The sequence below is a fragment of the Anopheles arabiensis genome, chromosome 2 (genome assembly GCF_016920715.1).
Source record: "Anopheles arabiensis isolate DONGOLA chromosome 2, AaraD3, whole genome shotgun sequence".
Lineage (NCBI taxonomy): Eukaryota > Metazoa > Arthropoda > Insecta > Diptera > Culicidae > Anopheles > Anopheles arabiensis.
This window is the reverse complement of record NC_053517.1, coordinates 49265025-49292281: the sequence shown is the minus strand read 5'-3', so window position 1 is coordinate 49292281 and position 27257 is coordinate 49265025. Positions and strand designations below refer to the sequence as shown.

Below are 27257 nucleotides of genomic sequence, written 5' to 3'. Positions count from 1 at the left end.
TTATATACTTCATACATCATATGGTAGATATGATTCGTAACTAAAGCATATCAATAGTATTAAAACTACATAATTCTGTTGTTATTATTGTTTTCAGATTTAATGCCGTTTCGGTTCTTTGAACCAACTAACTTGTTGTCGATCATGGCCACAACAGACCGTGTAATTGGAATCGATTTTGAGCACAAATCTTATTCTGTGTCACATGGGACACGTTAAACTCCGATGTTAAACCAATAAAGCATTGACAACGCTAAAAACATTAATTAACAGTAATAAAACATTTATTCTGCGATATCAACTAATTAAGCCTTGTCCTTCGTGTACTAGAATAAATTACTGGTTAAACATACCGAAACTGTCACGCAAAACAAGTTATAAACTTGCTCTTCTGTATAACTTCTAGCTCTAGCTCAATATTCATTTATACAACCTGTTCTCATTACTTTCTCGTTACAGGTATGTAATTGATTCACACGAAGATCATCGAACACGTTTACCTTAGAATAAAGCGCTCAGAACGCCATAACGAACGATTTGGCGGAGTGGTCATCGATCCCCTTGGATCGAGTCGGCCCAACATAAACGAAACGTGCATCGCTAACGAAACCTGAGCAGCTGAAATATGGCATGGCCCGGTATGCCACCACGAAGCGACCAATAATTAGATGCCGTGTTGGGTTGTTCCTTTTGCTAGATACCGCCGAGCAGCCCCGGGAACGCATCGTTCGCGTGTCTTCGCGAAGCTTCAGCCGCCTGCCCATGGCAGGTGGAGAAGAGAGATAGCTCTTGCCAAACGAGATCAAATTTCTCTCATGTTTCCACATCCGCACGACACTCGCTATAACTTATGTTTGCTTCTGCGCCGCACTGTTATACCGCGGGCGGTGGTCGACTATTTCTTTGGTTTTCGTTTCGAATTTTTGTTTTGTATAAACCAGCACGACGTTGTGGTTGGCACCAGTACAGCACTTGGTTCCCTCGGGAGTCGTCTGCAATCAAAGCCAACGGTTCTCACACCCACTGGCTGGAGCAGCAAGCAAGCAAGCAAGGTAAACCGGGTGGATAAGGGGAAGTAAGCTCGTCTGATTAATAAACACAATCGAAGATTTATTATCTCAGTCTTTCCGATTCATGTATTGCGGAGAATCGAAGCAGAAATTCACTTAGCCCAGCGGATACACACACGTGGCCAAAAAACGAATGAATATTGGGTTAGCTTTGTTATACTGTGCAGACAGCAATATCAAAATAGACTCAAAGTGGCGGTTTTAAAATGCCAAACGCAGTGTTAGATTAAATGCAGTTCCCTCATCAATATGTTTCCATATGTTTCAGGTCTCGCTAGCTGATAGTAGTATTAATTTTGAAATCGATTTGGAAAGGACACGCGTCTGGTTCGAATGTCGCTATACTTTTTGTTCGTCTGGATAGGATCGTCTGGATTTGTTCGTGACATAGGTGGATGTTGTTTCCTGTTAACAACTTTTATTTTTGTAGAAGCATGAACGAACGAAAAGTTTCTCACAGACTATTCATTGATCACCGTTTCTTCTACCGTGGACGTGTTATCGTTGATTTTACGAAATGTTTTTAGCGCTAATTTGTGTGTAAATTATTGTGATTGATTTTAAATGCGATCGAAACGACAGAAATAGAAACTGATATTTAAAATTGAATATTGAAACTGATCATTCAACAGCGAGACTCTTGCTACCTTGAATATAATTGAGCTTAATTTATGGCTAAAAAATCATGCACTGCGAACAGTTCAAATTACTATACGTTGAATTGATATTCATATGTTTTGTTTTATGTGTAGCTATTGTCTAGAAATATGGAATGGGATCACAGAAACATGTCATTATGAAGATGAATTATTAGCTTTTAAATCGTCAACTGCTCTTTCACGTTAAATAACACATTGCAATGAAGTTGTCCGTCTGTATATATTTTTCTCGTACACCGGTAAGGACTTAAAAAATGTAGTCTATCATGGGATAAAGCAAATTCTGTTGCATGAAGAATAACTATTTGTAATCTGTTGCGAAGCTGGGACTATACAGTACCGGTACTCACATACGCCTCTGAGACATGGACGCTGTCTAAATCTGACGAAACCCTCTTAATCGCGTTCGAGAGGAAGATGTTCATAAGGATACTTGGCCCCGTATGTGTAGAAGGACAATGGAGGAGCCGCTATAATGACGAGCTATTCGGCGACCTGACTGTCGTACAGCGTATCCAGCTCCTGTGGGCTGGCCATGTTGTACGCATGGAAACGGACGACTCAGCCCGTAAAGTCTTTTTAGGTCGTCCACAAGGACAGAGAAGGCGTGATAGGCTCAAATTGAGGTGGCAAGATCGCGTGGAGGCGTCCGCCGTTAAGCTGCCTTAAAGGATAACGGACTGGCAGACGAAGGCGCGAGACCGCGTGCGGTTTCGGACACTCCTGAGGCAGGCCAAGATCGCAAAGCGATTGTAGCGCCGGATAAGTAAGTAAGAAGTTATCTGTTGCACTATTATGTGTTAAATTTAAGAAAATAAAACCTTAAAAAGAGTATTGACTGCCAACTACATCAGGTGATCGACTCAAACCTGATCACTGAAACTGTTTTGGTATCCTTTTCTAGGTCAAAACATTGACCTTTGCCTTTAGGTTACTGAAATGTATTTCGAACATAGAATAGTACTTTGCGTTCGATAGCAATTTCGTGTCCGAGCGGTGCACGCCGTCACAATTAATCCAACCAGGCCCAACAGTGCATAGGCCGGGCCGATCGCGTGTCTCATTTGAATATCTCAATCTCTAGCAACACTTCTCACTTTCCAACACGAGGCGGCACGTTGTTCGTATCGATTGTGCGCGGTGTTGCGATGCGATAATGTGATAATTGCTGTTTGTTAAAAGGTGTTCAATTAAAGTAAACGCAATTGAACCGTCTGCTCCCGTGTTCGGCGCGTGCTAGGGCTCCGACCCAATGAGGATATAGTTAGATAGGCGTCCTATAGAGGTGCTAGACTGGCGGTAGCAAGGAAGGCCATTCGATCTGTGTGCGTTTGAAAGGGAAGGACCGATGACCGGTTCTGCTGAGTAGCGTTTCACTGCTAGTGGTCTTAAATCTTACCTTCGCGACGGATCATTATCAAGATATCAGTAGACGCAAGTGCTGAAATGTTTGAAGAATGGTTTTCAGCACCGCGCAGGCTGTAAAAAGGCCACTCGCGTCAAACAACCCTTCTATCAGCTGTCATCGAAACGGAACTGGAGCAATTTGAAACCGGAGACAAACGTCTAACAACCATGCCACCGTGTCGAGCGCAAACGAGTTTGTTTAATACATGTTTGGCTAATTTAAAAGTCAATTAATTATGATCCGATAATGTCGTTTCAGCAAAAAACAAAAAAAACAAGGCGGTGGTTTGAGTTGTTCCTTTTTAACAACGTGCAGGGTCTTTCGCCATGCTTGTGATTGACATCTTTACGGTGAAGTATGCAGCACTGAAATATAGTAAACATGTTGTTCGCCACATTAAACGATATTTTGGCGCCAGGCGTCGAAATGTTTTCTTCCCAATTTTGAAATATTTGCATAGATATAGATGTCAATCATTTACGCTCTAGACGCCTTATGGTGTTAGCAATGTGTTTAAATCGCTGTTGAAAACATAAAAAAGTATACTTGTGGCTATATGTTGAGTGGATTCGATTGTGGTTATTGTCATATCGGCATTTTTTACTTGGCATTGACAAAAAATATTACTTCCTTGCCGAAATCAACAACTGACAAATTTCAGGTGTCGTGTAATTTTAGGCACTCCTGGAAATAAAATGGAATAAAGGAGAAGCGTGACCCACCCAAAAAAGTGCCCCAGTAAACCAGTTTGAGCTCGATTTTTGGGACGTGTAAAGCGAGCCGGTACATTTATCAATTCATCACCAAACGATCTAAGCGGTGTGCTCGTGAGCCTGCATCAAACCATATTATTTAGGCGGTCGATATAGATCAGAAGTGCATCGTGCAATCCGGAATCATCGCACGTATGCTAAAAGAGGGGAGCACACCTCATTCCACTCCAAGAAAAAGATAAATGAAGTCTAGACTGGTTCGATCCAGCGATATCGAGATAAATCACTTGCATCCAATGGGTCAAAAATGTTCACAAAAAAAGGAACAAAAAAGAAAACAACAGCTCGTGTCAAAGTTGTACATCGTGCACGGCTTCTTTTCCGGTAAAAATTGACGTACACGCACAATCACTCGAAGGCTCAAAATCCGAAACCGAACGAAACATTAAAAAAGTCTTTACAAAAATCGATTTCAATCTTTATTTCTGCCTCCCGCCGCCGTCATCGTCCATTACTATCGACACCGATATGCATAGGAGCAGATTTATGATATTGGTTGAGATGTGTTAACTCGAACGGAAAGGTATCACACACAGGCGAACACCAACAGCAACTAAAAAGAAAAAAAACTAACAACAAGGTAACGAGTTTTAGGCCCATCATCACCCGATCTGGACATTCGTACGATCGCAAGCAGGTTTGGAGGAAGAATCGATAACTAACTATTCCAGCTTATTGAGTTGTTTACGATGGTCCATATTTTAATTGGCCAACGAAATCACCATTAGTAGCGGGACAGTCACACACAGAGAACTTTAAAACTCTCGTCCCAGCTCGTGATCACGTCCCGTAAGGGCGTTTCGGGAGATCCAGTCCAGATCGTTGTGTTGATGGCAAGAAGCGGGAACATTCCCATTGGGAGCCAATGACGATATAAAAGCCTTCGTGGCACAGTCAACGGCGTCCCGTTCAAAATGGTGATTGGTGGTCAGTCATTTTGGCGACCGACCGGTGTGCAATTTTTGAACCCTCGACCACCACCGGAGTAGTTTCGATTTCGATGTCCGCTTTATTAACGATAACAGTCGTTTAGAAGTCCTCACACTGGTTAGCTTCTGCTGTAAGTGGAGATAATTTGAGAACCGTTCAGCGAAACCGGCGGAACTTGATTTTTAATGGTGCTAGCATACAATCGCCAACAGACGAACGTCTCGAAGAAGAGTGATCTGGTGCAATTCGGATGTCTTCTTGGCAAGTAAATTCGTAGAAACGCGTGCGCTTGTGTGAAGAGGCAGAAATGTGTAATTTGTATGCTTATAAACATCCATAAATTAACTACGTTTATTGCAAGGTCGGTCCCCGAGAGTGCTGAGCAAGCGTTTGCATAGAAGCAGCAGACTTCCTTGAACAAGAGCATCACACTAGTTAGTGTTCTGCTGCTCTTCAGCCTGACAGATCTCGGAACTGTTTGCGAATTGGGAAAGCGCGCAGCGCTGATCGAGTACCGAAAATTAACGCCTACCGATGGTTGATTATTATGCAAAGAAAATCTTGCCAGCTCGTGTACTGCTCACTTACCCGAACCCTCGGGGCGGTAAGATTCCACGGGTAGTAGGAAAAAACGCATAAAAATGGGCGTTCGATGTATTCACACATCGTTAGCCGGAACGCTGCAATCTTTATTCGGAGGTGCGAAAAAAATCCGTAGATGGCCTGCGTGCACGAGAGCACACCCCGTTCGCATGTGTGCATTTTCTAAGAGAAACATGCGAGAAGAAGCGTTTTCTATGCTCCCCTTGGCCGGCATTATTGTTCAAGACAACACGAAGCAGGAAGATAAATGATCAGTAGCTACACATACACGGGGAGGAAGCGCTCAATCGCTTCTGATGTCTTAATCAGACGAGTTAGATCTCGATATTGCCGAATGGGCGTCAAAGGATTCGCACCGACACGAGGCGCATCTTCATCTAATGCAGCCCGGCGCTGCATGTAGTTTCGCGAAAGAGCACAGCAGCCGTGCAAATCTGCCTACCGGCCGTTCTCTTTCATTTGTTGAGATATGGGTGCGCGTGCGGCTGGCAGGTTTCGATGTCTTCGAACTGTCTCACGACCTCGCGGCTGGTTGGAACATGCTCTCCATACCTGTCCGTGCACATGCCGCAGTGCACGACCGTGCATCCGGGGCAGGATACATCCGTACGGTGGACTCATTTGAAGATATGTCTGAAAATTTGAAGTGCAACGTATGCAAAGGAGCCCTTCGGTACCGGAGATAGCTCGAGGAGAACACGAGCCAAGGCAAAGGTTTACGATGTTTCGGGGTTGATGTTTTACGATAGTCCGCCATCGGCGCATCGTCAACGTTGTGCAGTTTTGCCTGGCGCAGCAGCAACACAAAAAGGGACGGATGAAAAAGGGAATATCGTTAGATGTTTCGGATGTTGTTGCTGTGGTTTTTTTCTTCTCCATTCCGCGGGAACGGAAAGTATGATGAGATAAACTTTGCAACTAACGCGTTATGAGATATGAGGGCTCTGCTCTGCATGCGAAATACCTTTCATTGCTATCGGTCGGCTCGGCTGCGTCGAACGAACGGCAGATATGAGATCAATAAAATAAATATTTTGATAATAACATATATTTGAGTTGTTGTGGATGAAAAATTGCTCGTAAAATGGTTGTTGATTTGAATGTGTTCTCATGCTCTTCATCCCTGGCGGGATTAGTTCACAAAATTCCTTTCCATTCCATGCATGCAATTTCGAGTATCTTTTAGATATGGACGAGTCTTTTATGGACGTTTGTTTGATGTTTCAATTATTGTTGAAATTAAACCTTTTTATAATCTAAATATAATGGGGAGAATGGCAGATGTGTACGGCATTAGAACTATAGTGACTGGAACTCATAAGCTTTTAATTTACAATAACATGTTTAAACTGATACGTACAGCATAGTTTCTGTAAAAACGCTTTAAAACATTGCGATTGTTGACTCCTGACTTTAATGTGTTAAAATCATTCGGCATAAGATACTCTTCCCAAATTTCTTCATAGCTGATACATCAAAGAAATTATCCTTTTTCGGATCATCACACCCTTTCGCTTGTGACAATGTTTGTTTACAGTCGCGTAGAACAAAGCACACCAACAGCTCGCACGAAGCACACACATTCTCATGCATTATTTACGCTAAATGTATCGAGAAATGGAAAATTCCTTGTGACTCTCTCCCTGCCCAAACGGGAGTAGGCTACGGTGTGTCTGGTAAAGTGTCATCTCAACTCCCCCTTGCATTGGAATGCATTACCCAATGCTTGGCTCATAATTATCCAGTCCCCCGACTGATAGGTGCTTCTGCTAGCTGGAGGGCGTTTGCTGGCGTAGCGAGAAAAGTGCGTTAATTTGAAATAGGAACTTAAGATGCGTACCGAATACAACACGAGCGAACAGTTGCGACCGCAGTATTTTAACCGACAGAACTAAGCCTAAGGGCCTAGGGAGATGACGGAAGACTTGAAAGCAGCGTCAGCATTATGGCGAGGGTGTAAATGAGTTTAAAATCGAATAATTATCAACAAAGCCACCGGGTACGGCATTGCGCCTTCGAGCGTTGCCTTGGCGGTAATGTTTTCGCTTTTATGTTTTCACATGTGTATGTTTCACTTACCTCAGGATATATGGTTCTTTTACATGCTCACTTGCCCTGGTGTGGAAGTTCATTGCCGTGGGGATGTTTTCGTCTACCCCACGAGTCTGCCAATCATTTTTTCCCACTTTGGTGTAATGGTTTTGAAGCTACAGCGAGACTCCATTTCCCCAATTTCACTAGGAAACCATATGACAGTATTCTGAACGATACAGGATCAGGTCACCGGCATGGGCCGCTCTTCATGGGGTGTCTCAATAGGGAAGACAATGGGACAAGCAACATGCAACGAGAAAGGCGTTGATGTAGAACCATGTGGCACATAAATAACATCGGCTCCGAGCGCGTGCATCATGTATGCCCTACTTGCCAGCGGGAACGCGCCTATTTTCGATGTATGTCACCGAAGTAAAGGACATACACACATACCCATCTACAAAGAATGATCGCTTCTGCCAGATGATCGCCTTTCAATGTCAGACGCCTTGCCCTTGCCGGATAAGGTCAAATTTCCCACACAGCCCAACTATGCTTGTTTCTATGTGTAGGAATTTGCGTAATCTTCCTGCTGGCCACTTGTGTCCCGCAACGGAAGCAGCTCATTTGTTTGCGGCCATCCAGTGGGTCCGCCTCCTTCGACTTCGAAGTAGTAACGCTGGTCTTACGGGAAGGCAACGAACGGAACGAAACACACTTGATTCCGAGTTTCAAACCCAACACGTTTGACATTTGACATACGAGAAAAGGAAGAGCCCAAATGAGCCATCGAAGGTTCGAACTGGTATCGAAACGCTAAAGCGATACCGTCATGGGAATGGCAAACGCTGGCATCACACGACCCATACGATGATCATCCCAACGTGGTTGCGAAGCCATCTTTCAGGTGTGGCGTCTGGCCGATGGTGATGATACGGAAATGATAGATTTATGGTGGATCGTGTGATAAATTGGAAGCCACCGGAGATTTATTAGTGTTGCTTGTTGATAGAGCAAACCGAAATATTGAATGATACAACTGTTGCTTATCTAAGCGCTGGCAGAGATCGAAGATGGATAGGGAAATAAAATGGGAGCGACAACACGACAAAGCGACAGGTTGTACAAAGAATTGAGCAATAAATCCTGCAGCAAGGTCTTTGTAGTGGGTGGTACCTTTTGTTATTGTCTCTTGCGGAACTATATTGCCAGAGGACTTGTCTTGTAGGATACATATCTGAGAAATCCTTAAAAACTCGAGGAGTGTTCATGACCTATAAACAGGCTGACGCTATTCGACCCATGTCGGGAAGCGCTGCATTTAGAATAGATGCTTATGAAAGTTCTTAAATATTCAACTTTCGTGCTGGGCTCAAACATATAGTGCCTTGAGTGAAGTTTATACTCCATTGAAAATGTAAAAACTCAAATGTAACAGCTACAGCAAGAAATAAAAATGATCTGCAAGTGATTCTTTCCAATTATTTTGATCTCGCATTTTTTGCTCAACGCCCTATCATCCTAAATATTTGCGCCGTCGTCTGCTGATCACTTCCCTACATCTCAGCTTTCATTTGAGACACGCGGAACACCATTCAGGGGGCGCTGTTGGCAGGCTGTTTAATGGGATTAAACTACTTTGTGTGAGCTTCGGGACGGGTCCACTCTTTAGGTGCGGAAATGGCTAATCAAACCGCCTGATTGTCTTTAACCCTGTTCTTTCTTTGCCAGCTTTCCTGCGCCTTGCTTTTGGGGCAGATGGGTTGTTAGTTAAGTCTTTGATTCCCGCATCTGTATGACCTCGGGAGAAATGCTCTCTGCAAGAAGATTAATTGTAGTTGGTAGTGAATATAGTTCCTCCGAGGGAAAGTGGAGGAATCCATTTCGTGTTGTGGAAGGAACAAGCGTGGAAAGAACCGAGGCATGTACTGCAAAGGTGCAAATTCTGTTCACACATTACGTGAACAGTACGGCTGTACGTTACGGTGGTGTGCCCATTTCTTTTGACCATTTGACCGAGGGCTGGGCTAATTAAGCACGGGAATGTAATTGAGTTGTCAAAATATTTCAACCATCTCACGTGCAGGACGGAGAGCGCTATGCTTCTCATAGGCGATCAGTGCGCCACAAAAGAATCTTACTACGTGCCGGTAGAATGGGTAAAGAGGCAGTGAAAAATGCAAGTAAAAAGGTAGAACGCGCTTCCTTTCGTTTCCGAGTGGGAACCAAGATGCACTCGAAATGCACACCAATCATAATGCGCAGGAAAAAAAGGCCAACCGCAAGCTGCAACCTGTCACTACACTGCTTCTGCTTCATGCATTATGCAGTGTATGATCGAGATATATTTTACGAACCGGACGAAGAAATAAAAACCTGCAAAAAGAAATGGTAAAATATTGACGCGTCGGCGCAAGCAATAGGTAATGCCCAAACGCGAGACACAAAGCCGGATGACGATGAACGAAGGTATGGTTCTTCTGGTGGTGTTGGCAGAAAAAAAGGGACAAAAATCGCTCACGCAGATAAATAAAAATAAACCCTTTTTTGATTAATTCCACTCATTATTTGACTCGCAACACTTGTCCATGCCGCACACCACATCCCTCGCACACTGACAAGTTGATGTATGGGCTCATAACGAATGTTAATTTCCTCTTGCCTGCCACCAGTGCCCACCGTTTGGCGGATATTTTGTCGACACGATCCACGTTTCCACGCGGGCTTGATGGTTGGTAGCAATATCCCACTTTGTCCGTACAAAAGCTGGATGCTGGAAGAGATGCTGACCCCAGGGAAGAGGATGGACCGCTGTTGTGCGAGATACCTATCGTAGTGCCTTGATAGATCTCCTGGATATGTTCCAGAGCTGTCGACAGGAGACCGGTCGAGACATCTCTTGTGCAAAATGGGTTTGAAGCGAATGTAAACCATTTGTATGATCATCAAGAACGCCAGGAACGTGTTAACAGTCAGGAGATGGATCGGGCGTGCCTGAGAAGTAGAATTGTTCCTCAAATAGGTGGTCTACAGCGATCACGATTCAAGTTTTTTTTTTGCTTTAGCGTTCCATTGCAGTTGCAGATTTAATTTGCCGGGTGCTGCTTGTCGCCCGTTGTGAAAGTGTCAAGAATCCTGGCACTGAAATCTGCACCGTGGTGTAATTGAAAATTCTTTGAGTAGCGTGTCCATTGGTCGTATAAAATATGTGCCCCTCCGGTTAGTGTCGGTTGCAATGGGCTGCATAACGTAAGTTCTGGGCAAATCAGACACGCAAAAGGAACTCAAACGAATATCGATGATAACACTGTAGATCCATTACTCTCCAAATGGCAGCAAAATTGTTGTTCATTTCGTATAAATCAAAGATAAAAGTTTATCAGAAGTAGCAAGAACTTGTGGTTAAAAATCTAAAAGCTAAAGCCAGGCGATCTTCTTTTAAAAAGTTATACTTTACCGTGTTACTGAATGTTTGAATTTATAATATTTGAAGAAATCAAGCACACTTTCGTACTCTACGAATCATAAATGCATACAACAAAAGTAAGGATCGCATCGAAACTGGTTTTGAGCAATCGAAAATTGATTTGGAAACGAAGAACATTTTCTTACGATTCAATGTGTTCGGATAATCAAGCGTAATTCGCATGACATCCAAATTTTAACTGCTCTAATGGTGGAAAATGCGTAACCAAATAAGTATGATTCTTTGTATAATGTTGTGCAATCGATGTTTTGCATAAAGAATTTAAGATTTATTGCGTTACGCTACCAGTTATATTAATGAATAAATGAATCAACTATGAATTTCAACATAAATATATAAGCCATGAATTAGAATAAAAAAGGTCGAACCTGAATACAAGGATGGACGGATTTGATTCCAATCCGGATCGTCCCCCTGTGAGATTACATTTCTTTTTTAATTTTATGAACCATCATTAAATAAATTTTCTCCTAACTAAAAATATCGTTTAAATTATTAAATATAATATATTAAAAATATTAAATTTAAAAAATGAAAATATACCTACTATTTGTTTAACATAAAATTTTATGTATTCAGTCAAATGTAAACACGTTTGTAAAACTTCAATATGTGTAAGCAAATTTCTTACTTTTTGCCTTGTACTTTGTAACGATAAAGAATTTCATCGGAAAATTAATGAAATAACATTGCGTATCGTTTGGAATAACAGGGTGTAAGAGTATAAAACTATTTCTTTCGCAGAATGGATAAAATGGATAAAAATGGAAATGGAAGTGCAAATGGATAAAAATGGAGTCAATGATCGATTTAAAAAAAAATCAATTTGTGATCTATTCACGTAGAAGATGTTCGTTAAATTGTAGTTTTGTGCTGCATATTTAGTCCAGTTCAATGTCACTTCAAGGTCAAAAAGAAACAACAGTTTTGCCACTTTAACACCACTAAAACATCTGGATATGTTGCCATTGACATTGGAACGTTGAATATTCCGTTAGGAGAAAAGTTTTTTTGAAGACACTATGACATGCAAAGTCGCCAATCTACAGACTGCAAAGTTTTGTTTTTCGCACATAAATTGCTCTTATAAATTGTGAAGCAGTAGAGCTGCTTCTGGGAAAAGTTAGCACACATTCTATCTTCTTGCTTTCGCTAGGCGTAATTTACTTACGCTAATGGATTATGGTGGTTAGCAAATGTTCTCTTTTTTGCACCGCAACGCACGCCTATTGATAAAGCAATAGCATAAAACTAGTGACAGCTAGCCTTTCGCTTGATGTCATGCTGGTCACGCGTTCCTCATTTGTGTGACAGTTTCAATGTCATGCGAAGAGAAAAGGTTTAGTTTTTTTCGGTGGTGCAAAATTCCACTAGCTTTGCATCGAAACGATGGGTTTATTTGAACATTCGTCTACTTCCTGTACGGGCAAAAAGTGTGCGATGCAAGATGATAACTGTTCTGATGACATTTTTAGATGACGTGTCGTTCTTAAAATTAATGAATATTTTTTTTGTGTATATGCTCTAGACACATTTGATTGATAGCTTGTTAAGCAAATTTGAGAGGATGTTTGTGACGTGGTTCGAGTGAAGAAAAAACGTGCAGTGCACAATTTTGCAAATTGAGCAACCGAAGCTCGCAAGAACGGATGTTCCACACGCATCGATTCGGAACGGTTGCTGGAAGTCTAGCCTAGGATTAAGTGTAGTTTATTTATTGTGCGCAGCTGCCGCAGCTTGTGAGATCGTTAATGGATATTAGGAAGTTGAATCGTCGGGCATACTTGGAACACAAGCATGGGAACTGTTTTCAAGGTCAATGGCAGTTATCCATGTAAAGTTTTTTCTATAGTCAACGAGTACTATCGTTTTGAATGTTAGTCATTTAATATTTTAACATTACGAGCGATAGTTAATTCATGGTAATGTTATCAAGTTCTCAATACTGTTTAATATGTCATTATATCATACCACCCACCAAGATTTGCTGCAAATTGAATATAGAAACAAAGGATTTGCAACTCAATACCGATCATATCGTTGACTTCCTAGAACATATTCAAAAACGGACGTCGTAAACAATTGTAAACGCTATCCGATATGAACGATGCACAAATTAAGTCGTTCTATTGATGTTTCGCTATGTTAATGGTCCATGTTCTTTAATCCTTCCTTTCCGGGTGGGTCATAACCGAGACAAAATGATAGATTGCACAGAGCTGATCGGTCGGATGGAGGGCTTTACGTTTTTCGTGCTCGTGTTCGAAACGCACATCCCAAAAAAGGGATACCATTAACGGTGCCACCCAGTGAAGCGTCGTTCATCCTAAATTCAGCCCGATTTGTGCGAGACGATCGCTGCATAACTCTTCTTCGCAGCCGAAACGAAATAGCAGCAATTTTAAATGATGGATGACCACCGCATCAACCAGCATCCGTCCCTTGATACACGGCTGTTGAGCCCTGTAAAGCCTCAAGAGCTACGGATCCTTCGCCGGCCACCCATGCCTGCCCATGCACCCAACTACCTGGAAGGAACCTCGATCCTGGCTAAATGGAAGGATCGTGTGATCGCAACGCGACACATTAGGAAAGAGATTGTTCTTAAAGAGAAAGGATAGATCTCGAGGCTTCTCTCCCCACCCCGGCCGGTAGAGACGGAAATGCTGCTTAAAACATAAATCAGCAAATCGCATCAACGATCGCCCGGAGAGAACGGAGCACCTCATGTGACAACTTCAGGCAGGCCCGAAGTCCCTTTCCATGCTCATAAATAATCGATAATGTAAAGTCTACTTATCACGCGCAGCCTTCATCTCACACGAAGCAATGTGCAGCGCATCGCGTAATTTAATACACCTAAGTACTGAAGTGCCATTAACGACATCCATTAAACGGGCCCGAACGAAACAATTGAAGGTCACGAAAAGTGAATAAAAATCCTATTTCCGTCCAAACCAGTGGTGTGGAGTGTAAAATACGCCCTTTAGTGGTACGTACTATCTAATCGTAGCATCGGGTCCCCTTTGCATGACGCCGCACTGCTGCTCGGAGTGAGGCCATTAATTATGAGTCGCACTCTCCCCGGTTCGGCAAAAATGAAGAGATCCTTCAGTGATCCTTGGGCTGCGTATTTTAAAAACAAATATTGTAACGCTGTCATAACACGCAACAAAAGTGAGCCGCTTTGGAGGATATTTATGACGTGCCAACCGACAACAGCGGCGATGCGTGTGCGCACGCCTCAGCAATCCCATGCTGCGAAGGAACGAAACTCGGTGCGGGGCGGGTGGGCACCATGCGAAAAGGAAACAATTCGTTTTCGAGCCTAATGATGCTGCGGACGATTAAGCAGGAAGCTGGCACGGCTTAAAACAAGGATCACCAAATGGGCCGTTTCAAATGGTGCTAATTGTGAACAATGCTTAACAACTATTACCCAAGATTACTTCCAATTTTTGGAACTTCGAAAAGAAACGAGAAAACAGTCCCAAATCACAAATTATGATATCCACGCTCAGCGTGATGCTGTGGTGGTGTTATCAACGTTAAACGGTTCGCAATAATGCTACGGATGATGATAAAGTGTGCTAATGACTGCAATTAATTTAAACACCCATGATTAACGCTGTGCTCGAGCTGGTCTGTATGAAGGAGGTGAAGGTAGCGAGGAAAATTGAGCATCAACACTAATAATTGCAGGAAGCACTGATTAGGGACAGCAGTGGAAATATCCGAAGGGGTCAAACCCCTTGATGATCCTCATAACCTTTAATTTATGTTTTATTGATATTTGGTCACCGACTAACAGCTGTGTTAGCCGAGTATCTGTGGCTTATCGGTTACGATTGAGTCCGTGAGGCGGAAATCGAAAAAAAGCCGATAAAGCACATACAATTTTGAATGGGTTGAGGAAAACCTAAATCAATGTGAAACACAGTGACAGAAGGTTAAAATTCGCAAACACACACTCGAAGTGCCGTCAATTTTAGCCGTCAAGTGCGTGGGTAGATCAAACAGGAACGCATCGAACCGGCAGATTGCGTTGCCTTTTAATGGTTACCGATTATTTCATATTTGTTCGGTGTTCGGTTTCCTTTCGGTTAGTTTTATCGAACTACACGGGGTGATTGGATAAGTAATAAACCCTGTAGCAAATGATGGAACCAGGAAGGCCGGCTGTATTGAAAAACGTGGAAGAAAATCCAATCAAAAAGCGAATCATTTTACGATCCTTTTCGTGTTTCGATGTGATTCAGTTTTTGTCTCACCCTGCATCGAACGCCATCTCTAGGCCCATCTTCTGTTTGTATTTTTTTTTTGCTCGTGTTTCAATTAGCTATGTTTTTTGTGCTATTTATTTCTTAATTTTTATGGCTGTTAATAAATGTTGATAGCCTACCAACTTTTCCGTCATTTGTAATTGCACTGGCGATATATTAACGTTCCAAACCCATTTTCTAGTTCAATGATTAGTTCAATCGTGAGAATCTTGTAATTAAATCAGGCAAGCCACCTAATTTAATTCTACCACCTATCACCATCCAAACAAAAATTTAAAAAGAAAATATCACAATCTTTCTTGTAATTTCATAAATTAACATAATTGTTGTTTTCCGTTCAAAAATATGTATACCGGCTAAACTTTTCTTTAAAAACTACTTAGCTTTGCTGTCTTAAATAACGAATCAACTCATTCAAAAGCATGCAAAAGACATACAGCCAAGTTTAGAATGTATATGAAACATTTGGATTGCGTTCTTTTTCTTCCATATGCAAAACAAATACTCAAGAAAAAAAATCCTCATGCATCCTGGAAAGTGAAATGAAACAAACATGATCATTAAACGATCGTGTGATCCACATTTAACCATTCCATTCCAGCCGGCTGCCTGAGCAGAATCATTCTAGATGGAGAGCGAAAGTTCTAGTGAAAAGACGGCTTCAAAAATGGAAAGGGCAACGAAAGAGCCATATACCATGCATGCAGAACACGTTTGCATCCCGTGTCAAGGCCCTACAAAAGGAAGGAAGAAAGAACTATCGTCCAACGATTTTACATCTCAATTCAAGACAACTCCATGTACAAACCGTATCGAAGAAACCACAACATGGTTCCAGCTGGTTTGGGTCATTCATTAAACCCATAACACAGCGAAATGTATCGTAGATGAATCGTCTCCAATAAACGATGCACAAAGCATAAGAATGATTGCATTCTGAAGTACGCGCACCAAGTTCAAGCGCTGGAATCGGTCTCGATCTGAACCACTAACTCTGAACACCGTTTTCTCACAGCACAGCATTTTCCGCCTCATTCCAATTGGAATTTTAAATTTAATAACCGTTTATTAAACATTAATTATTTTTACGCTCCTTTGTAACACGGTCAGAGTGCGTAAGCGAACGGGAGGCATTGCGGAACAGGATTGCATCCTCACGCAAACTCTGTTTCTCTCTTGGGCCGGCAAGATGGATTATTTATTGACAATGTTACACTTTTAATGGCGATATTAAGTGCAATGTAAACCATCGATTTCATTATAGGGTGTAAACGGGCAGAAGGGTTATTGTAGAGCGCGGTTTGCTTTGCTTCGGCAATAAATTTAACTTATGATGAGGAAGTATTGTCATCGTTTTTTTCTGCGGTCTCCAAACGCGCATAAAATGTTCGATAAATAAATACATCAAGCAATGCAGCGGTGTAAATTATGATCTTTGGTTGAAGAAACCCCGACAATCCAGACTAAACAGTAGATTCTTTGCGAGTTCAAAGGATTGCAATAAATCTCATGCACAGGTTCGCGGACGTATCACGCTTAATTAATGGCCGGACCATGTACGGTGCTGGCTAATAAAGTTTGAAGCCTAATTGCATTATCTGATCAATGCCCATAGTTGTGGCGAAGGTTAGAATCAAAGATTTGTTCGTAATTTTAAAAATAACTCAATAAAGCGAACATAAATCCTGTATTCCACGCGCCATCCAAAGAACATTTGGCGTGAATCTTCGAAAAAGGAGCCCGCTTGATGTGTTGTCCGACCGAAGCTCGTTTACTTTGCTACTTCTTCACCATCGTCATCATGTCATCGTTTTCGGCCAAAACATATCTATTCCCTCCTACGGTTCTATTTCGCCCAGAAGTTTCCGAGAGTTCGGGTTCGCAGTGAACAGTGGACCAGACGCATAAATTTCGCTATGTTAATTAGCAATCCAACGAATAGAAATGGTTTTGGTGAGCACAATTCTAGCTTAACCATTTTGCCATTTTCCACACTGACTGGCTGGTGGACCGTGCTTACAAGGTGTGTGGCTTTATGGGTTTATTTGTATCAAACAGTTGACAGTTTGTACGGAGGTGGTACGATTTTGCATGAAGATTGTATTGTACAATGACCTCCAATGTCCAGCATGTCCATCGCAACGTGTAAGAATCGTATTTTTAATAAACTTTGTTAAATGACAATGCTGTGACATGTTGTCATGTTCTAAAGAATACAGCAACATAGTGTAGCAAATACATTTTGCACGTTATTATACATTGCACCTTCCTTTGTCCTTTATTCTTGACGCGAAGGCGTCAAACATACACCATCAGCGCACTTTGCAATGAACATAACTATTGTACTGATTAAATCTACATCGAATCGAGTAAATTGAACAATGGAGCAGAATGTGACGTTGTACACATTCTAGAGCACAACGGGACATTCTAGTGGAGCTGTAGACGATGGTCGGGACGATCTTTTCCATAGTTATATCGCTCTACGTCAACACCTACCTATTTACCGATTTAGCATATGCTCTTCGTTCGATGTGCACTACCTGCTATGGATAATTTCGCTACGATGGATACGCTTCCAATCACTGATTACTGATTGGGAACGAATCTGGTGGATTTCATTTTAATGTCGCCCTTCTCTGTAGGAGTTAACATGAGACTGGAATGCTAAGAAAGCTAGGATTGCGGAGTGGCCATTCGATGCATCATCAACAAAACAGCTCTTGTTAGTTGGTTTTAGTCGGTACGAGTATACGTACAGAGCTGACAATGAAATGTTCTAGCTTGAATTCCATTCTGCTTGGGAGCAATACCGCATGAATCAATGCCACTTGTTTCACTTCCCACAATTTGATGCGGAGTTCATTAACAATCTGTAGCAAATTGCAGACCCATTGGTACGGGCGTAGATCGAAGTCATGCTCTAATTATAAATAGAGTGGGCATCATTACCAAGTGCTGGAGACCCGTTGACAAACATTGCAGCGTTTTTTTATTTATTTATTAAAAGCCTTTAAAAGGCGTTTCAAAAATTTCAAAGCTCTGAAGTGTTGTACATACACACAAATAACACAAATGTTTATTCAATTTCCTTCAAATCCTCGTTAACCCTGAGTCAGACGGTACATCTAAAATTGCTCGTGAAGCACATGATTGGCACATTTCGCCAACTATTCCGGCAACTATTTGGCGGCTCGTGACGACATGCTTGCCTCACGTGACGTGACGTTGTAATGCACATTCCTCACCTGATGCCATGGCATCGTAAACGCCCATAAACTGCGCTCAAGTAGGGCATCGAGCGCATCCAATTCCCGTGACATGAGCGTGTTACGCGGCGTGCGGAAAATAAATGTGTGCAAAAATGCACGTAAGCCATCAGCGAGAACCAACGGTGCTGCATGTTGGTGTTGGCCGGTGCTGTAGAGTATCACCGGAATTACATCGATCATCGATCATCATGGGGATGCGGTGAAGGCTGGTAGATAGGGCGGGGAAATCGGCAAGAATAGATTGCACATGCCGCCTGCACGATCATATGATCGTTGCGTTGGGTCGGCCCTTTGGTAGACAAACATCATAGATTATAGGCAGAGAGGGACCGAGGGCAATAATGTAATGGCAACAGACATAAACCGCAATAGGGAGAGATGTTCGTTTGAGTGAAGTGTTCCAGAACGCGAAGGGTTTGCGGAAGATCAGGGTCGCTGTGTCAAGGGCATAGTTTTGCAGTAGAGGAATTAGTGTACGGTATGATTTGCTGATGTGGCGCATGTCACGTATGACTATTCACATCTGCGTCACTAGTAACGTTTAAGGGTTTACCCATAACGAAAAAAAATCAAGGTAAATTTATGGATTTCCTTTAAATCTTTTGGAGCGAACCGCTTTTGCAAAAACTTCTTAATGGGTTTTCCTGTATGACTCATCATTGGATAATGACGCAGTTATCAATGTCGACTCATTCGAAACCTCCCGTTTTCTGACCAACATCGATCACATTTGCTCGTTTAGTACTCTTGAATGAGAAGAAATAAACAAATCTATCTCATCGTGCATGCCAGACGTTCATTCAGAAATGCCTCATGAACCTCCGATGTACCTCGAGCAACTCTCTATATCCTCGGCTCTAGTCTTGGCGCCGGGTGGAACGTCACAGATTCGTTTCGTGCGTATAAACCTCTTCCAGGAGTGTAAGATTTATTGGCAACCTTGCCCTCCAATGCACCTTCCCAAGAAGGCGCTACAGAGATGTAAACATGTCGACGTCTGTCGGCTAGGGGCGCCTAGGAACGAAGTCATCGGTCTGCGACACAGCAACAGCAAGTCCAAACAAACCGTTCCCACCCTCCTCATTCTCACTGTTTTCTAATAGTTGTACTATTTGCTCTTCTCCGTCTCTTGCAGGATGAAATTGCGGACAAGGCCATTAAGCTTACAGCGCGCGAGCGGCGCTTCATCAAGTTCGCCTCGGTCGAGTTTGATGGGCAGATCTACATGACACCACAAGACTTTCTGGAGTCGGTCGTCGAACAGGAGCCCCGACGTACGTATTACCATTAATCCTTACCGATGCATACGCCTTTCTCTTTTTTCCAGCCAGGCTGAACGTGCTGTGCCACGAAAAAAGTGTTACGCTGCACTAAAACTACAACAACAAAAAACCCTCAAAGATTAGACAAGCGTGTTTTCCTTAAAGGTCGCGAATTTTAGCCTCACACACTGTTAGAAAGGGTTTCGATGGTCGAAAACAAAAAAAAACTCCGATCGGCAGGACAACACATACTATCCGAAATGTGTGCGTGGGTTATTTGCCTATCGGAATGCAGCAGTATCTTCAACACGGCCGGGGCCGGGGTCTGTTGAACCTGAAGTCCTTTTAATTAGGGACAACCCCCCATTTCATACACCATCTTCTTTCTCGCGTGGTGTGCCCATTGCAACCGCACTGTTCACTCACAGCAACACTTCTCTCCTTCTTTCACCCATCCTGTTTGCAGCACGGCTCAAACGGAAGTCATTAACGCACGCCGAGATTCAGCAGCTGAAAGATTACACGCCACCGTTGAAGCACGGTTCGTCGCAGCTTTTCCGCAGCCTTCGGGACAAAGGTAGGTACAGTCGGTCGGTCTCCACAAACAGCCTCAACAGTCGTGAGCCTCGCGCTAACGTCGATTAGCCCCGCGGACGCCTACCAGGACGATGTGTCGTCATTGGCAAGGTATCGGAACGCTTTAAGATAATACACGTTTCGTTTCATCGTTTGCTAATGTGGGGTGTATCGTTCAGCAAGCGTTGTAAAAGTGGTGTCTTTGAAAAGCCGTTGTAGAGCTTTTCGGCTACTTCACGGATTTTTGTTGTTGTTGTAATAACTATTGGAATTTATTTGGCTATTTGCAAATTATTACGGGTTTTATTGTTCAAAATACAATTGCTTCATAAAAAGCAAAACGTGTGAAACAGTTCCTCAAGCTCCTGATGATCGTACCACAGCTTCGTGGGGGTAAGCCACCGAAAAGGCATCACTATTAATGAGTTCTTTAACCTCGCACCGGCTAATGGCAAGTGAAGCGGACAATCAGGATCAGGAACGCGCACCGGTTTCCAGTGTTCAGTGCAGGAGTCGCCAACCTGTCACTTCGCCGCGTCGCCTTATCACGACAAATACGCCGAACTCGACAGCAAACTGTCTCTCCTCACGGATTGCGTTTCATCTTCCGAGAGTGGATTACCATACTAATCAGAACGCTCCAAACACGCCGCAGACGCGATGGCGATGGAACCGTACTCGGAACCCGCTTGCCATTAGTGGGCCGTCCCTGCGACACAGGCATCTATCGGGATGTTCCCATTTAGGGCTTGGAAAGGTTCTTGCGATGGTAGCCGGTGATGGTAGCGCTCAGTGGCCCCGATAGTAGTGTCACATCGAAGCTGGAAGCAATTGAAAGAGCAAGAAACACCGGTGCCAACCAAACGGCCGGTGCGATGCGTTCCCGGGGGTGTTAGGGTCTAACTTTGTTTTACAAAAAGCTTTGTAGCTTTATCGTAAACTTTTAAAATAAGCTATCGCACACCTCGGGAAGCAGCAGCAGCTTGGTGGGGGCGGGATCGGTTTCTCGATCGTGCTGTTTTGAGCGATAAGCTTCTTGTGCGTTTTGTTTTCTGCCTTTCCCTGCGCTCCTTCAAATGCGGCACAATTCCTTAGTCACAAGCAGACCATGTAAAACAATCGGATTAACTGCTGAAGCATTAGTTTAACCTGACCCGGTGGCGAGAATAATAAGGAGTAACATTTAAGAAGAGACTTTTACTCACGAAGATTAAATGGGAGTCGCGTTTGCAAATTTTGGAGACGACTTGCTGTTTGTTGCAATAAATTAGTTCGAAAAAAAAAATCATTTCTGATTTTTTCCAGGCGACTTGTAATTGTTTTTTACTTCATATTTTGAATTAAATTATCTTGTACTTTATATTTCTGTTATACGCTGGTAGTAACTTGATCTCTTGATTTCCAGGAATAATTTCGTACACCGAGTATCTGTTTCTTCTATCTGTGCTCACAAGTAAGTGATGGTAGCCTCTTAAGTTATGTTGTTTTTGTATGTCATATTACTATTCACCTCTTTCCATTACAGAGCCTCACTCTGGCTTCCGCATTGCCTTTAACATGTTCGACACGGACGGAAATCAACGCGTGGATAAGGACGAATTTCTTGTGGTGAGTTATTTGTGCCTCGTCGAAACAGTCGCTAAATATCATTGCAGCACCTCGTGTTACACGAGCGATCAGTTTCATCCGATGCAGAACGAGATTCCAGAAGCGACCGAATATCGATCCCTCCCGACGTTGGTTGCTGAGCACATTGTTTGAACGATAGGTTTCGCTATTTCCTCCTAGATGGCGCTAGTGTAGATGGCACAAAACGTGATTTTCGTCTGGGATGTTCGGAAACAAATTCCATTGGCCATATGTTTATTTGTTTTTCTTATTTATTTTCTTCTTTCGTATTATTACTGTGTTTTTGTTTTACTTTTTATTTAATTCACTTCTTTTTTCGATCACCTTCCTTCTACTGTTTTTCTCGAATGATGTATGGCACCCATCCTTTGCTCGTTCCGTCTATTGTATCCTGTTTCGGTGGTACCTCAACACAACGAACGCGGTCGAATGTATGCATCACACTTGTTTCGCACGTTGCCGCCTGTTGCTACCTTTTGCCGGGTTCATGCACAAAACCACACAAAAAACACTGCTCCTGACTGTGTGTATGCCACTCCAACTTTCCTCACACATTCCGTGCCGAACAAAAACAACCCCCACAACCAACCGGTGCACCAAAAAACGAAACATACACACTCATCAATGTATGCGCGATTATCCTGTACGCGCAAAATAAAAAAACCCTGGCCGCTCGACCCGTGCGCAGATTCGACAGCTGCTCGGAGGATCGCTGAAGGATCGTGATCTAGACGAGGCCACTCGTCAAGCTGTGAGATTTCTTTGTTATACTGTAGTGTCTACTGTGGTGAACCTCTAATCACTTTTAATTTCCTTTCCTTCTTATTCCTGTTTTTCCCTTTCTCTAACCTAAACCTGTGCAAAATGCCTTCCCTTTCAATGTTTTTGTGTGCATAGAACCGGTACATGTAATGTAGTTGCTTTACTCGTTGTGATAAACTAAGCTCTTTGCTCTCAAGCTCATTTGTGTTTTTCGTCATTCAAAGAAATCACAAGCATAAGTCTATGCACTATGTGAGGTGATATATTCAAAGTTTATGTTTTTGCTAGTTTCTAGATAACATGTCAGCAAAACTTCAAAATCTCTATGAACTATTGTTTTCCTAAATCTTCTTCTATACACTGACAAAACTACTGATTTTCTACTACTATTCTATTCTACTAAAAAAAATTGGCATCGAGTGTATAATAATACTGTGTGCGAGTGGATTCAAAGTCACCTTTTAATTGATTAAATTTTGTTTCTTTATTTTTCTTCCACAACTACACACACCTTCACAATTTCATCTCTCCCTCTTTTTTCTACGCTCTATTCGATGTGCCTTACTTGTGGCATACCGCGGAAAACCTTCGATATGAACACATGTTGTTTGCACTTGCACTTTTTGTGTATAACAATTTCCTTGAACTTTCCCACACAATCGGTATCTGCATCTGCATGTAATTGTGCACCATCAAACCAAACACTTGCTGTGAAACCAACAAACCCATCCGTCGCGGTCGCGTAGCTCCTGCACCTTGTCTCGACCAGTGCGCAAGCGAGATTTTTACTGAAAAATGATAACGAGCAAAAGTCACAAACGTCTGTCGCTGAACAGCGCAAACCAGGCACGAGGGATGATGGCAATGTGGGGGAAAGAAAGCCACCAACACCGCCGCCGGTCAAGGGTGTAACGGCACGATTAGTAAGTTTTACTTCGCCATTGTTTTGTGTTTTGGTTTTCCACGCAAAGTTCCTTTCCACGCCTCCGTTCCTTTATTGGGGTTTGATTTGCGTTTTGGTTTGTTTTTTTTTTATTACCTATTTTGTACCTGATCTTAACCTTTCGCTTTAACTGATATGGTGTGAAAGTATGTATTGATATTTTAGTTTGTACATTTTGTCACTCAAAGAGGTATTGTTTTTTTAAATATTTATTTCGTTATTATTCTATGTTTTATATAAGGAATCCTACTTTTGCAACAAGCAATTCCCTAAATCACCAAATTCCTTACTAAATAGTTTAATACTGTGTCCCCCGTGTGGAGTGTGTGTGATCCCCCTCTAATATGTTGTGTGTTTAATAGTGAAACATCTTTTTGTACAAAGTTTTCCGTATCTAGCTTTGTCATGGTAGATAAAACTCTTTTAAAAGTAAATAGCTACCTCAAAAAGCATACTAACGGGAGTGTCTCCCTAATTTATGATTAAATCTAAGCTATAAAAAAATCAAAACTAATGTAACCTGGGTTGATGTACGTTTAAGGAAAAATAGAATAATACTTTTTTATAAAGTATGCTAAAGTTATCAAACTTTAATGAATAATCCAATTCTACAACCAATGCTTTAATTTCGCGCTTGGCAGCCCTCACGGAAAGTTTTTAAAACCTTTTCCAAGATGAAAATAACGTAACGATCTCATATCCCTATCTTGTAGAACTGAACTCATAGAAACTGAGATATTCTTCTTCCTTGGCACAACAACCGTTGTCGGTTATTAGTGGACTTGGCTTCCAGTGACTTATTGATTGCCCCCCATAGCAGAATAGTCAATCATACGTGTGGGGGCACGGTCCGTTCGGGGCTTGAGCCCATGATGGGCATGTTTTTAAGTCGTTCGAGTTAACGACTGTACCACGAGAACGGCCAAAATATGATGTATCTCAATATTAATTGATATATTATCTCATTTAAATACATTGACATTTTAACACTACTGAATACATGGGTGTTTTCCTTCGTTTAGCAAATTACTCCAGTTTCTCAGCTTAAGACATGTCCTTCCTTTTCTTGGACTCCGTTGCCAGATGCTGTACTAAGGCCATCTTTGTACTGACCGGTGACAATTGAAAAGATACAATAAATCTGGCTTTGTAGATATCTGATAGACATGTGACAGTTGTGGAAATTTCTAAACATATTTGATATAATACTGACTGTATGACCTAGTGATGGGTAAATTGCTTTTTTTTTGAATTCGGATCGATCAGATTCCGGACTTACTCGGAGTTGGATTAAATCCGGCTTTTGCAAACGAGAGGTGAAGGGGGCGAAGTTGTCTCGTATGAATCCAGATCCTCACTCGTCAGAATTCGACCGTACTCGACAGATCTCTTTACTAGTTTTGTCATAGGCATCGTAAAGCAACAATGAAAGTTAGAATTGATACTGTTAATGATGCCTTGGTATATACACCTATAAGTCATAAGGACCATGCATTGAAAATCATGAAATTCAGTCCTTAGAACCCATTAACAGGTTATAACTTTTGTATGTACTTCAGGTAATGTTTACGATTGAAAAGACATTTTAACTTAAATTTAATGTTTCTTTAAAACAGAAAAATCAATTCCTAGAGTATACTAACCCCTCAATGTATAGAGTATACTAATCACATTTAATAAATCATGTGAATGACGAACAAATGAAAATGACAATGACATTCGAACGAATGACATCTTTGTGTGCATGAACATTTTGCATGCGATATGAGTACAAGGAGTCTCCCGGTGTATGTGTTTGTTTCTATTTGTTCACGATTTATAAATATCTATTTCTAATGTCTGTATAAAAGATCCTTTTGTAGTACGCTAAAGCCTGAATAATGAGACGGATATTAGCATCTGTGAATACTATACGAGCATAATAAGTATTAGAATTTAAAAAAAACTAAATAATTCCCCTTTTGAATTTTCCTTCAATTATTTGCACTTTTGACATGTATAATTTTTGGTTTTATTTTAAATTTTCCTATTTTCCATACTTTTATTGCTTTCCTGCCTTCTGGCCATAATTTAAATCTCTTGATTTCGCTCGAAAGACGATCATGCTACACTTGTTGAAGTCAGCCATCGGTTGCGTTCCCGTTTGCTCCGTCGAAAGCTAAATGTTGATCGTAAGTTGTCCCCGTCGTCGTCGTGGTGAATGTTTCGTGAAGCCTTTGTGTTCGCTGTGTCGCTCCCATCCTCGGGGTTTCCATCGCTGTTAATAGTTGTGCTGTGCCCCCCTTCCCCCTGTGTGGCAATATGGTCCGTTTGGTCTCTGTGTAGTGTACGGATGTCGACAACGGTTCCCGGGGTTTAATATGGTGGCGAGCCTATTGTACAAAACATCACCCTTTTCCTCGTCCATGTGGAAAATCCAAAATGTTGTGTACGAAATGTGTATTGGTCGCGGGATCGTCCATTGCTATCGTCCGGTCCTCCTTGTGCTATAACCTGTGCGTGCACGTACTCATATCTACATTCGTAAAAGTAATCCGTAGAAAAGCTCACCATGTGTATAGTGTGTTTGGGACTAAAACAAAAAAAAACAACAAATAGAACGCGCTTTTGAATTGCTAATGGACATGGTCTGATTTAATTATCCTTTTATTTCCTTTCATCGCTTACAATTCACACGCTCCGTCACGTGCTGGTACGAAAAGATGGAAAAAATTTTCAGCTTCGCTTGGAAGGGAAAGCGTGGCATTGAAAGTAAGGAAGGCGAAGAGCCAGGAGAACATGTGAGTGCATCCAGCTGGGTGGGAAAGTCCAATTTGCGATTTCCAATCACTGAATGTTATCCCATCTTTTCAGGATGACTACGTGGACGACGAGCAAGGTCTGCAGCGAAAGCACAAGGTCGATACAACGCTCCAGATACATTTCTTCGGAAAGAAGGGTGACAAGGATCTGCAGTACGATGGGTTCTACAACTTCATGAAGAACCTGCAGACAGAGGTGCTCGAGCTGGAATTTTGTGAATTTTCCAAGGGCCACGAACGCATCTCCGAGGTGGACTTTGCGAAAATCCTACTTCGCTACACCTATCTCGTAAGCAACCCCCGGGGTCATTCCGTGAAATATAAACCTGAATCACTAACTCTGGATGTATTTTTAAGGATACGGATGAGTACGACAACTACCTGGACCGTCTGCTGGACAGAGAGGCCAAGGAGAAGGGCGTATCGTTCGACGAATTCCGACAGTTCTGCCAGTTCCTGAACAATCTGGATGACTTTTCGATTGCGATGCGTATGTACACGCTCGCCGATCAACCGATTTCGAAAGGTAAAGCGCTGCCAACGGTACGCTTAGCTCGAACTGCCAAGCAAATCTTATCCTTTTTTGCATATTCCCCTGCCAGATGAGTTTTCCCGAGCGGTGAAAATTTGCACCGGTTCCGAGCTGAACTCGCACCTGATCGACACCGTGTTTGCCATCTTCGACGAGGACGGCGATGGGCTGCTCTCGTACAAGGAGTTCATCGCCATCATGAAGGATCGGGTGCACCGCGGATTCAAAGTAAG

General features: G+C 42.3%; 1 protein-coding gene across 4 annotated transcripts in view; it reads left to right on the top strand.

The window, feature by feature from the left end:
• LOC120897608 (calcium uptake protein 3, mitochondrial) overlaps positions 1-27257 on the top strand; it is a 44793-nt gene that overhangs the window by 15394 nt on the left and 2142 nt on the right. The window contains exons 2-11 of one of the 4 annotated variants that reach the window (XM_040302607.1): positions 19655-19793; positions 20248-20358; positions 21763-21810; positions 21883-21965; positions 22675-22737; positions 23495-23671; positions 26394-26471; positions 26545-26781; positions 26850-27018; positions 27095-27252. In XM_040302607.1, coding sequence (XP_040158541.1) covers positions 19655-19793; positions 20248-20358; positions 21763-21810; positions 21883-21965; positions 22675-22737; positions 23495-23671; positions 26394-26471; positions 26545-26781; positions 26850-27018; positions 27095-27252 — 1263 coding nt within the window. The remainder of the gene's footprint in view (positions 1-19654; positions 19794-20247; positions 20359-21762; positions 21811-21882; positions 21966-22674; positions 22738-23494; positions 23672-26393; positions 26472-26544; positions 26782-26849; positions 27019-27094; positions 27253-27257) is intronic. The other 3 variants (XM_040302608.1, XM_040302609.1, XM_040302610.1) reach the window with 3 other exon arrangements.